The 13,801-nt window shown below is 41.9% G+C and overlaps 1 protein-coding gene across 2 annotated transcripts in view; it reads left to right on the top strand.

Annotated features, from left to right (window-relative positions):
* The window catches only part of CERS6 (ceramide synthase 6), a 212,501-nt gene that overhangs the window by 169,453 nt on the left and 29,247 nt on the right, over window positions 1–13,801 (top strand). For both annotated transcript variants that reach the window (XM_040441028.1, XM_040441027.1), the window contains exon 6: window positions 12,419–12,511. In XM_040441028.1, coding sequence (XP_040296962.1) covers window positions 12,419–12,511 — 93 coding nt within the window. The remainder of the gene's footprint in view (window positions 1–12,418; window positions 12,512–13,801) is intronic.

The raw sequence follows: 13,801 nt of genomic DNA, 5'->3' as shown, positions 1-13,801 counted from the left end.
TCTGGTATACTTGGTAAGAGATGTCCGATGACTTTATCTTCACGAAGAAGATGCCAGTGTGTTTTGATCATTTTCTCAATCTTCCTGTACTGAGAATTAAAAGGAAGAATAAGTCTAATCTTATTTTCTTCTATATTTCTCTTTGACTCTATGTTGGGTTTTTCTTTGAAGAAGGTGGTTCTATCCATCATTTTTACCCTATTCAGAGAATTTTGTAAAAGAGATGATGGATATTGTTTGACGTCAAAATTCTTCTTCATTATTTCTGCCTCCTCCTCAAAATTACTCTCAGACGTACAGTTACGTTTTAAACGTCTAAACTGGTTGATTGGTATATTTGCCAACCACCGAGGAAGGTGGCAGCTCGTGTGTAAGATGTAACTGTTACGGGTCACCGGTTTATAGTATGTACTACAAACCAATCTCTGTGCTTCTACAGAAATGCATAAATCTAAAAATTCGACCTGTTTTTGGCTAATATTAGCAGTGAAGGTTAAATTTTGGTCGTTCCGATTTAATTCCAAAATAAATTCGCTCAGGTCATCCTCTCTCCCATTCCAAATGAAAAGGATGTCATCAATATATCGTCGCCAGAGGACCAAGCTCGTCCCCAGCCGCGACCCAATCACCCCGTGCTCAAATTGTGCTACAAAGAGATTGGCGTAGCTGGGGGCGAACCTGGTCCCCATGGCGGTACCCCTGGCTTGTAAATAAAATTCGGAGCCATACCAAAAATAATTATGTGATAATATATGTTGGATCCCTTCTATTGTAAAATTAATTTGGCCTTCTTCCAACTTACTTTCTCTCCTTAACACTGCTTTTATTGCTTCCAAACCTTGTTTGTGTTTAATTGAGGTGTATAGAGAGCTGACATCCAACGTAACTAAAAACCATTCAGGGTTATAATTAAAGTTTCAACAGTTTTAATAATATCTGTTGTGTCCTTAATGTAGGAAGGTGTATTCTTAACAAACGGTTGCAGAATTTGGTCAATGTAATGCGATAAGTTACATGTAATGGATCCTATCCCCGAGATGATGGGACGACCTGGAGGGTATTTGTTATTTTTATGCACTTTAGGCAAGCAGTAAAAAACGGGAATTCTTTGTTCTGTATCTAATATATATTTGTATTCGTTTTCATATAGAAATCCCTGTTCTCTACCTCTTTTGCATAGTTCAGTTAAAGATCCATAAAATTCATGTGTGGGGTCTCTGTCTAGCCTGATGTACGTATCTTGATCCATCAATTGTTTGCTACACTCTTTGTCGTAATCCACCGTATCTTGGATCACGATTGCACCTCCTTTATCAGCTGGACGTATCGTGATACTGTCCAGTTTCTGCAATTGTTTCAAAGCTTCACATTCACATTTAGTTAAATTATTGTAATGTCTCTTCTGTATAGATGTATTGATCTTTCTAATGTCAGTCTCCATATTTTTTCTAAAAGTGGCTATCTCATATCCTATTTCTTGTTGCGGGTATTTCCTAGATTTTGGTTTCAAGTCAGTGTGCAGATACTTGGATTGATTCGGTAGGGTATATTCATAGGATTTTTAATAAAGTGCTTTTTAAGACATAATTTTCTCACAAATTTTTCTATATTAATATACGTCTCAAATTTGTTCAAAAGGGCTGTAGGTGCAAATTTCAGACCCTTATTCAATAAAGTGCTTTGTGCCTGGGTGAGTATGTGCGTACTTAAATTTATAATGGGACTTTCTTCCTCTATTTGAATACTCATCTCCGTGTGTTTCGATTTCCTGTTTCCCCTGCGGGTCTTCTTCCCTGATTGTGAGTCCGAGTGACTTGCGTGTGTTGTGGTCTCTGTGCATTGTGCTGTTGTATTGCAGGTGATCGTGAGCGCCGTCTCCCTCTCAGTGGAGTACGTTCTCTCCTTGGTGTGTGTATTGTGGAGCTGAAATCTCTGTGTCTTAGGTTGTAATTGTGTGGTTGTGTTGGTGTTTGGTGATAATCTTTTCTGGGGGTTGTTTTCTCCATAGGTCGGTGTATTCGGGATTTGTGGTGGGGGGGAGTCCTGTCTAAAAAATGTGTTTCAGATAAACTTTCGTATTGATTTGTGATGGGTATATTGTACATAATTTTTGGGTCTTCTTGTTCAGATCCTATATCCCTTTGTACCTTCCTCTGGGATTCCACATTAGGTACGTTGTGTGTTCTATGGATGTTCCTAGATGAATCACTAGAATGATATTCTTGATTCTGAGGATTTTGTGATCTATCCATATTGTGCATTTTATCATTGCCCCTATTAAAGATCTTTTTGGTTTTTCTATAAATAATATCTTGTTCTAGGGAGTCTAGACTTTTACAAATCCGTGACTGCCATAGATTATATTCTTCATTGTGGGGAAATTTTTCAATCATGGACTTACTGATTTCAATCTGTTGATTGATATCACTCAGCATTTGTGTTCTACGAGTTATGATTAATTGTATTAGTGCCATAGATTGTGTCCGTAACATAGATTACCATTCCTGATTAAAGTTTTCACAATATAAATCCTGTGCTGGTTGTTTAAAAATCCTAGTGATTCATCTAGGAACATCCATAGAACACACAACGTACCTAATGTGGAATCCCAGAGGAAGGTACAAAGGGATATAGGATCTGAACAAGAAGACCCAAAAATTATGTACAATATACCCATCACAAATCAATACGAAAGTTTATCTGAAACACATTTTTTAGACAGGACTCCCCCCCACCACAAATCCCGAATACACCGACCTATGGAGAAAACAACCCCCAGAAAAGATTATCACCAAACACCAACACAACCACACAATTACAACCTAAGACACAGAGATTTCAGCTCCACAATACACACACCAAGGAGAGAACGTACTCCACTGAGAGGGAGACGGCGCTCACGATCACCTGCAATACAACAGCACAATGCACAGAGACCACAACACACGCAAGTCACTCGGACTCACAATCAGGGAAGAAGACCCGCAGGGGGAAACAGGAAATCGAAACACACGGAGATGAGTAATCAAATAGAGGAAGAAAGTCCCATTATAAATTTAAGTACGCACATACTCACCCAGGCACAAAGCACTTTATTGAATAAGGGTCTGAAATTTGCACCTACAGCCCTTTTGAACAAATTTGAGACGTATATTAATATAGAAAAATTTGTGAGAAAATTATGTCTTAAAAAGCACTTTATTAAAAATCCCTATGAATATACCCTACCGAATCAATCCAAGTATCTGCACACTGACTTGAAACCAAAATCTAGGAAATACCCGCAACAAGAAATAGGATATGAGATAGCCACTTTTAGAAAAAATATGGAGACTGACATTAGAAAGATCAATACATCTATACAGAAGAGACATTACAATAATTTAACTAAATGTGAATGTGAAGCTTTGAAACAATTGCAGAAACTGGACAGTATCACGATACGTCCAGCTGATAAAGGAGGTGCAATCGTGATCCAAGATACGGTGGATTACGACAAAGAGTGTAGCAAACAATTGATGGATCAAGATACGTACATCAGGCTAGACAGAGACCCCACACATGAATTTTATGGATCTTTAACTGAACTATGCAAAAGAGGTAGAGAACAGGGATTTCTATATGAAAACGAATACAAATATATATTAGATACAGAACAAAGAATTCCCGTTTTTTACTGCTTGCCTAAAGTGCATAAAAATAACAAATACCCTCCAGGTCGTCCATCATCTCGGGGATAGGATCCATTACATGTAACTTATCGCATTACATTGACCAAATTCTGCAACCGTTTGTTAAGAATACACCTTCCTACATTAAGGACACAACAGATATTATTAAAACTGTTGAAACTTTAATTTATAACCCTGAATGGTTTTTAGTTACGTTGGATGTCAGCTCTCTATACACCTCAATTAAACACAAACAAGGTTTGGAAGCAATAAAAGCAGTGTTAAGGAGAGAAAGTAAGTTGGAAGAAGGCCAAATTAATTTTACAATAGAAGGGATCCAACATATATTATCACATAATTATTTTTGGTATGGCTCCGAATTTTATTTACAAGCCAGGGGTACCGCCATGGGGACCAGGTTCGCCCCCAGCTACGCCAATCTCTTTGTAGCACAATTTGAGCACGGGGTGATTGGGTCGCGGCTGGGGACGAGCTTGGTCCTCTGGCGACGATATATTGATGACATCCTTTTCATTTGGAATGGGAGAGAGGATGACCTGAGCGAATTTATTTTGGAATTAAATCGGAACGACAAAATTTAACCTTCACTGCTAATATTAGCCAAAAACAGGTCGAATTTTAGATTTATGCATTTCTGTAGAAGCACAGAGATTGTTTGTAGTACATACTATAAACCGGTGACCCGTAACAGTTACATCTTACACACGAGCTGCCACCTTCCTCGGTGGTTGGCAAATATACCAATCAACCAGTTTAGACGTTTAAAACGTAACTGTACGTCTGAGAGTAATTTTGAGGAGGAGGCAGAATAATGAAGAAGAATTTTGACGTCAAACAATATCCATCATCTCTTTTACAAAATTCTCTGAATAGGGTAAAAATGATGGATAGAACCACCTTCTTCAAAGAAAAACCCAACATAGAGTCAAAGAGAAATATAGAAGAAAATAAGATTAGACTTATTCTTCCTTTTAATTCTCAGTACAGGAAGATTGAGAAAATGATCAAAACACACTGGCATCTTCTTCGTGAAGATAAAGTCATCGGACATCTCTTACCAGTATACCAGACATTACATATACGAAAGTCCCCTCGTTAGCAGTAAGAATTGCCCCAACTATTAAAAATAGTAACTCCACTCAAATTGACACCATTGTCAAATGGGTAGGCCTACAGGGGTTTTTCCGCTGTGGGAGCTGCTCAAATTGTAAGAGCACTAAAAATCAAAATAAAAAAACAGAAGTAGTGTTATCAACAAGCAACAACTATAGATGGACAATTAGAGAATTTTTAACATGTAGCACCACGGATGTTATCTATCTGCTCCAATGTACATGCGACAAGCAGTACATTGGGAGAACAAAGAGGACCTTAAAAAAGAGAGTTTCGGAACACATTGCGAATATACGCAAGGGATATGAGAAGCATACGGTCTCCAGGCACTTTAAAAATTATCACAATCAGGACCCTAGTACACTAAAATATGTGGCCCTAGAGAAAATACAACCCAACTGGAGGGGAGGGAACCACATTATGCATATGTCCCGAGTAGAGTCAAGAAGGATTTTTGAATTTGGCTCGTTGGTTCCAAAAGGTCTCAATGCAGAATTAGAAGTATTCGGTTTTCTATAGGGTGCCTGGGACCGACGTGATATCAGGGTAAGCTGTCTTTTGTCTAGCACCCTGGTCTCCCCTTGCTCCCAGGCATCACTATATCTACAATGAATGAATAAAATGAATAAAATGAATAAAAAGAATTTTTTCAGCAAAAATTTTTTTCTGCAAAATAAGTTTTTGGGCAGAAATTCGGCTGAATAAATATATGAAATTATATATATATGGTATTTTCCCTGTTGAACAACTTATATGACTATGTTCTGTTGAAGTTTGAGAAACGCATGTGTGCATATGAGAATGATAAAAAACGTACAGGAAATGCATGTGTGCATTGAGATCTATTTTGGCAATGCTATGAGGGCAAATGCAATGAAAAAACGCACAAGAAACGCATGTGTATATATGAAAATGAAAAAACGCACAGGAAATGCATGTGTGTATTGAGATCTATTTTGGCAATGCTATGAGGGAGTGGTGTGAATATTATTGTATTGGTAATTTATTGGTACTCTTATAGATACGCGAAAAGAAAATGTACATATATTCTATGTAATGTTTTTGACACAAACTTATGTTTTTATTATGTTTGTCTCCATGTTAGTTTTCATTTTATAATCCACTCCATGTTTTTAGAATACAACCCATGATTCAGTGGGTCTTAACCTGAACACAGGTTGTATGAATGATTTTAATTATGCATCCTATATAATGTTTGAAAGAGCGCAGTCTGGTAGCTACTGAGGAAGAGGCAGGAGGCCTCGAAACGCGTCTAGCGGACTACGCAACTTTCATATCTAGTACTGGTCCGGACCCCAAGTACGAAAGATCCCGTGGACAAAGAGTATTTACACTCTAAATATTATCCACCAACACTGCAATTTTAGGACCTGGATTGACGCTGTGCCTAGTGACCTTTGGTACAAGGACCTGAGCAGTACGTGATTGGGCGATACCTATCAGCTGATCAGAACATCTGATTCATTTGCATAGGATCACCTGACTGAGAGCACGCCCTCCGAGCTGAACATTCAGCACTCAGCGTCCTGCGCTCCGGTGTCTGTATCCTGCACCGACGTGTGACTACATACTGCAAGCTGCACGCTTGTTCAACATCCAGCGTCCAGGGTTCTGGTGATAACACCTCTCCACCGCTCCGTGGAAGTTTACCATATACATCGGGACTATAGAGCGGTAAGAGTCTCACAGAGACAGTCCTATTTGGAAAACACTTACAGGTGGATTTTTACAGCTCTCTGCCGCAATTTATCTCATGTGACATTATTTTAGGAGACCACTTCCTTATTTATTCAATTGTTTTTATTCAGTGTATTATTGTAATTGAATGTTTAGTGTATTTTATTCATTATATTGGCCATTTTATATGTGTGATATCTCTGAATAAATATTCCAAAGAGTATTTCCACAGTTCCACGCTTATTCCAGAAGGTGGTGTCGCCTGCTTTTCTTTGCTATAGAGTTATTTTTTTTATTTTTTAACCCTCAATTGACCTTCTACTAAGCATTCTGCATTAAAGAATGCTATTATTTTCCCTTATAACCATGTTATACGTGAATAGACTTTCATCCTAGCAACCATGCGTGAAAATCGCACCGCATCCGCACTTGCTTGCGGATGCTTGTGATTTTCACTCAGCCCCATTCACTTCTATGGGGCCTGCGTTGCGTGAAAAACGCACAATATAAAGCTTGCTGCGATTTTCATGCAACGCACAAGTGATGCGTGAAAATCATCGCTTATGTGCACAGCCCCATAGAAATGAATGGGTCCGGATTCAGTGCGGGTGCAATGCGTTCACCTCACGCATTGCCCCCGCGCGGAAAACTTGCCCGTGTGAAAGTGGCCTTATATGTATGGTGGAAGTCCAGTCTTTAAAAATGGCACCTGCTCATGAGCACAGCGGGTGTTATAGCAGCCGGATTTCTGCTGTTTTAAACAGCAAACACATGGGGCTAAGGTCTGCGATCAGCGCTAATGCCAATCGCAGACATTTAACCCCTTATATGCCGGGGTCAATTGTGACCACAGCATCTAAGAGGCTTTTCCCCGGGAGCACTGCACTCCCAGGGCCGGAATGCCTTCCCTATGCGGAGATCGGCAAAGACGTTTGTTGTCTCTATTAGGCTGGATCTCGGTGAAGAGTTCCAGCCTAATAGAGCTAATAGAGCTGTAGGTGGCAGTGCTCAATAGGAAAATAGTGTAAGTCCTTCACAATGCAGTAGTCATTTATTGCAATGTGAAAGACAAATAATCTATGGATCACTTGCCAAAAGCCCCTGAGGCGGCTTAATAAAAGTGTAAAAAAAAGTTTTAAAAAATATAGACATATAAATATTTTAATCACCCCGTTTCCCCGAAATAAAAATAAATAATAAAAAATAAAGATCAAAGGTATCGTCATGTCCCAAAATGCCTATTACTATTAAAATATAAACATATTTATGCCGTATGGTGAACGCCGTAATAAAAAAAATATAAATGTCTGATTCACTGTTTTTTAAGTCGCTTCACCTCCCAAAAAAATATGAATAAAAAGTGATCAAAAAGTCATTCACCTGCCACATTGGTATCAATAAAAGCTACAAAATGAGCCTCCACACTGCGTAGGTATAACTATAAAAAGAACATGGCAATGAAAAGAAAAATTTAATTTTTTTCCAGGAATCTTTTCATTATTAAAACATAAGAAAAACGACATAAATGTGGTGTTGCTGTAATCAAACTGACCCAGAAACTGAAGGCAACAGGTCAGTTCTACCGCATAGGGAATGCTGTAAGAACAACTATGATGGAATTGCATTTTTGGCAATTCCACTCCATTTGGAATTTATTTCCAGCTTCCAACTACATCGTATGCAACTGTAAATGGTGGCATTAGAAAGTACAAATTGTCCTGCAAAAAGTGAGCCCTCATACAGAGCTATGTGAACGGAAAAATAAAAAAAAGGTTTGTCCCTGGGAAGGTAGGGAGTAAAAGATGAAAATGCAAAAATGGAAAATCACAAGGTCCTGACAGGGTTAAGCTACAAAGTAACTTCTATTCTGTCCCGTTGTTCAATTACATTGCTTTTATGGTTTAATGGCTCATTGCTTTGGTGTAAAAAGCAATATCCATTTACATTACTTATTTTCAAGCATTACAAAGACTGGAAGGTAAAAAAAAAAAATAATCCAATTTGTAATAAGTATTTTGTTTGACCTCATCATTCCCGATTCAAGTGGCCGGACAATACAATGTGTGATGAGTCTCACACCGGGGGTCTTCATCCTGTAGAGCCGGAGTTGCTTTTGTCTTCGATATGCTATTTATCTACTGCATAAAGAAAATATGAGATCTTGGCAGGAAGCCATGACTTCCTCCTGCTCTATATTTTCTCATGATTTAAGCTGTCTGTATGATAAATGTGACACTTGGGTACATGAATATTTTTCTAGTAGCTGGAAATAGAAAAATAAATCCCAGTGTCATTTATAAGGCTCCTTTGTAATGGCAAGAAGCTCGAAACAATGGGCCAGTGAAAGCGAATTTCACAAGACAGAGATTACTGTGCATTGTCTCTAGGCTCGCAGGTGCAAAAAGGAAATATCTTAAGAATACTTACAGTATATAGACTTGTCTTTGGTCGACCTACATAATATACGTAAGAACCCAATACACATTAGTGTTTTGTCGGCTGACAGTCTAATGTGTATGTGGAAGCATCTCTGTCCTCTCTTTCCACTGAAAACATATACGGTACATGCTGAGGCAAACTGAACGCACCTGAGCATCTGGGAAAAATCACAGTCTGCCAAACAATTGTTCTGACAACAGCTACTGACTGTGTATGGCCACAGGGGTTTTCTGAGACTTAACTGAAGACCTATCCAGAGTAACTTATTGGTGGGGGTCCAACACCTGGGACCCCTGTCGATCAGCTTTTTGAGAAAGCCTGGCACTCCTATAAGAGCTGCTGTCTTCCTGCAGGTTTCCCTAGGTCATGTGATGTCACGTTCGTCGGTCACATGGCTTGGGCACAACTCAGCCCCATCCAAGTGAATGGGGCTGAGCTGCAATACCAAGTACGGCCACTATACTATATGTACAGCGCAGTGCTTGGCAAGATGAGAGAAGGCTACAGTGCTTACAGGAGTGCCGGTCACTTTTCAAACAGAGAGAAAGGGAGAGTGCAGATAGACTGCAGGGCGAATTCAGGGAGACTGCAGGGAGAGTGCAGAGTGACTGCAGGGAGAGTGCAGAAAGACTGCAGGGCGAGTTCAGGGAGACTGCAGGGAGAGTGCAGAGTTACTGCAGGGAGAGTGCAGAGTTACTGCAGGGAGAGTGCAGATAGACTGCAGGGAGAGTGCAGATAGACTGCAGGGCGAGTTCAGGGAGACTGCAGGGAGAGTGCAGAGTGACTGCAGGGAGAATGCAAATAGACTGCAGGGAGAGTTCAGGGAGACTGCAGGGAGAGTGCAGAGTGACTGCAGGGCGAGTTCAGGGAGACTGCAGGGAGAGTGCAGAGTGACTGCAGGGACACTGCAGGGACAGTCCCGGGAGAGTGCAGAGAGACTGCAGGGAGAGTGCAGAGTGACTGCAGGAAGAGTGCAGATAGACTGCAGGGCGAGTTCAGGGAGACTGCAGGGAGAGTGCAGAGTGACTGCAGGGACACTGCAGGGACAGTACTGGGAGAGTGCAGGGACACTGCAGGGACAGTACTGGGAGAGTGCAGGGACACTGCAGGGACAGTACTGGGAGAGTGCAGAGTGACTGCAGGGCGAGTTCAGGGAGACTGCAGGGAGAGTGCAGAGTGACTGCAGGGACACTGCAGGGACAGTCCTGGGAGAGTGCAGGGAGAGTGCAGAGTGACTGCAGGGAGAGTGCAGATAGACTGCAGGGCGAGTACAGGGAGACTGCAGGGAGAGTGCAGGGCAAGTGCAGGGAGACTGCAGGGCAAGTGCAGGGAGACTGCAGGGCGAGTTCAGGGAGACTGCAGGGAGAGTGCAGAGTTACTGCAGGGAGAGTGCAGAGTTACTGCAGGGAGAGTGCAGATAGACTGCAGGGAGAGTGCAGATAGACAGCAGGGCGAGTTCAGGGAGACTGCAGGGAGAGTGCAGAGTGACTGCAGGGAGAATGCAGATAGACTGCAGGGAGAGTTCAGGGAGACTGCAGGGAGAGTGCAGAGTGACTGCAGGGCGAGTTCAGGGAGACTGCAGGGAGAGTGCAGAGTGACTGCAGGGACACTGCAGGGACAGTCCTGGGAGAGTGCAGGGAGACTGCAGGGAGAGTGCAGAGTGACTGCAGGGAGAGTGCAGATAGACTGCAGGGCGAGTTTAGGGAGACTGCAGGGAGAGTGCAGAGTGACTGCAGGGACACTGCAGGGACAGTACTGGGAGAGTGCAGGGAGACTTATGCTGTGTCAGTTTTATTTATTTATTCCTACATCAGATATGTAATTCAATACCAATAAGATGGAAGCCTTTATTATTTCACTGCCAGCGTGCCAACCAATTCCATCCAGTCTGCACCCCTTAGCGGGGCCAGGTCTTAATGATGACCATCCTCATCTTTTGCTGGATTGACTTCTTCCAAATCATCCTTCAAAGTCTCCATGTCCTAGAAAAGTCAGAGGAGGAGCTGGATGTTCCTGATGACATATTCTCATTGATATTAGGCTACTTTCACACTATTGTTTACTCGTCCCGGCAGACTGTTCGGGCAGGGGAACAGCCTGCCGGATCCATAACTGCAATGTACATCCGTGAGCTGTTGAAAGTCCGTCCTGCCCCATTCACTATAATGGGGAGTGTCGTGGATCCAGCCGCAGCACGGCAAATATGCTGAGAGGTAACCAGACAGAAACCGCTGCTACAAGTTGCCAGTTTATCCATACATTTCCAGATTAGAATGGGGGCAGATAACAGAGGATCACACCACTGACAGTAAGCAACTAAGGGAATTGACAAAGGGAATGGTAAGGCCTCATTCAGACAGTCTCAATTTGCTAGTTTTTCAGCTCCTATACAGTATTAGGGTACTTTCACACTAGCGGCAGGACGGATCCGACAGGCTGTTCACCCTGTCGGATTCCGCCCTGCTGCTATTTCGCCGTGTCGCCGGACTGCTGCTCCGTCCCCATTGACTATAATGGGGATGGGGGTGGACCTCTGGCGCAGCACAGCAGTGCGCGGTGAGAGGCCACCGGACTAAAAAGTCGGACATGCAGTACTTTTAGTCCGGCGGCCTCTCGCCGTGCTGCGCTGGAGTCAATGGGGACGGAGCGGCAGTCCGGCGGTACGGCAAAATAGCGGCAGGACGGATCCGACAGGGTGAACAGCCTGTCGGATCCATCCTGCCGCTAGTGTGAAAGTAGCTACCTGCAGATGAGTGCGGATGAACGCACATAAGATCGGCACGAATTTCTGTGCCGATTCATGTGCATTTGTACACCATATCTGCACCAAAATCTGCAAAGTCTAACACCGATTTTTGGTGAAAAGTGTGAAATCCCCAGCAAAAAACCGTAAACATTATTGACATGCTATTAAATTTGAAAACCACAATGCAGGTCAATTTCCGAATTGAAAAAATCCACAAAGTGTACATGAGATTAGTGTAATGTCATGCACTTCGTTGATACTGTAATACTCTGCGTTTCTTCTGCCTTAGAGACGCAAATCCCTGTCCAACCATGTGTCTAATGGTCTGAACTTCATAGATTTCTATGATGCTGTTACTTTGGGTCATTAGACCTGCAATTGTGGCAGGATTTTTGTCTGTAATTATAGAAGCTAAAAACAGTCATATTACAGCCTAGCACTCAATTTTCAATTCCTGTATACATTTCCAGGAGGAGTAACAGAGAAGCTAAATATTGGGGAAGATTAATGAGAACTGTGCCTTTGTCTCCCTTAGCAACCAAGCACAGTGCAGCTTTAATTACAGGAGTGGATACAATGAAACACTGTATCTGATTTAGAAACTTTAGACATGTCATCTAAAAAAAGTTAATTTTGCATCCATTTTTCTTGGTTTGTTGTTATGGGATCTGCAATTAATTTGCTTGGTGAGAAAATGTAGTAACAAAATGGAATTGTGTTTGTTTTGCAGCAACTGACGGCAGATTTGCATTACTACTATATTGTGGAGTTGTCTTTCTACTGGTCTTTGATGTTTTCTCAATTCACAGACATCAAAAGAAAGGTAAAATCACATTTTATTGGCACATACTATAGTTACGTTTGAAGGCAGAATTAGTTCTACAGTTAGGCCGAGTTCACACGAACGTGTGTGACCCGTGCCTGTGCTGCGGCCCGCAAATAGCGGGCCGCAATGCACGATCGCCGGCCGTAGGTCTGCCGCATCGGATCGCGGACCCATTCACTTTAATGGGTCCGCGATCCGGCCGTTCCGCTAAAAGATAGGACTTGTTCTATCTTTTTGCGGAACGGAAGTACGGGACGTAACCACACGGAGGCACTCCGTAGTGCTTCCGAGGGGTCCCGTGCGGCAGTTCTGCGATTCCGGATTTGCGGACCCATTGAAGTGAATGGGTCCGCATCCGTGATGCGGAATTCACACGGAACTGTGGCCGTGTATTGCGGCCTGCGATTTGCGGGCCGCAATACGGCCACGGATCACACACGTTCGTGTGAACTAGGCCTTAAAGTAAAAAAAAACAAAAAACTGTCACTCTTTGTTCTTTGAAAAAAGAATGTTACACTTGTGCTTACTGTTACCTTATTCCACTGAATATATATATTCCATTTATTGCTGGCTGCCATGACGAGGAAATATGTACATTAGATTGTGTGTTCGCTATAAAACATAAAGCACGATACTTGTGGGAGTCATGTTCCGTCCATAGAGAAAAACATCATTTAGAGTGTAAGGAGCAATCGAAAGGACGAGACTGAGGCCTCATGCACATGGACGTATTTTCTTTGCGTGTCCATTCTGTTTTTTTTTGCGGACCGTATACGGAACCATTCATTTCAATGGGTCGGCAGAAAAAAACGGAGGTTACTCTGTGTGCATTTAGTTTCTGTATGTCCGTATTTCAGTTCCGCAAAACTGTTCCGTATTTTCTTGCAACTGTATATGGTGTATGTATATGTAAACGTGTCGTGGCGCTGCGTGTCCGCCGTTGAATAGGGAAACTGTTGTTAAAAATTTGAATTCCACCCCTGTATACCACTGCTAAAGGTTCCTATTTTATATATGTATGCCATTAAATAATGAGCTTCTGAATGGTGAAGGGGGGTAAAACATTGTGTAGTGATGGACCTGAAATAAAATATATGGCAAAAACCATCAGATTAGGTTTTTATCTTTTTGTTTGCATGTTGTCTAAGTTATTTTTTTTAGCAGGTTGCGTTCTGTAAAACAGTCACGCGATGGTTTGGGTTCCTGGCTATTCGCCTGAGATGTAATTACAGTCCTGCTCTTTTGTCCAATGTCAAACCCCTATATTATTATTTGTTCCTAAAATAC

Source organism: Bufo bufo, chromosome 7 (genome assembly GCF_905171765.1).
Source record: "Bufo bufo chromosome 7, aBufBuf1.1, whole genome shotgun sequence".
In the NCBI taxonomy this organism is placed as follows: domain Eukaryota; kingdom Metazoa; phylum Chordata; class Amphibia; order Anura; family Bufonidae; genus Bufo; species Bufo bufo.
Note: the sequence above shows the minus strand (reverse complement) of the source record. Positions and strands in the feature narration are given on the sequence as shown.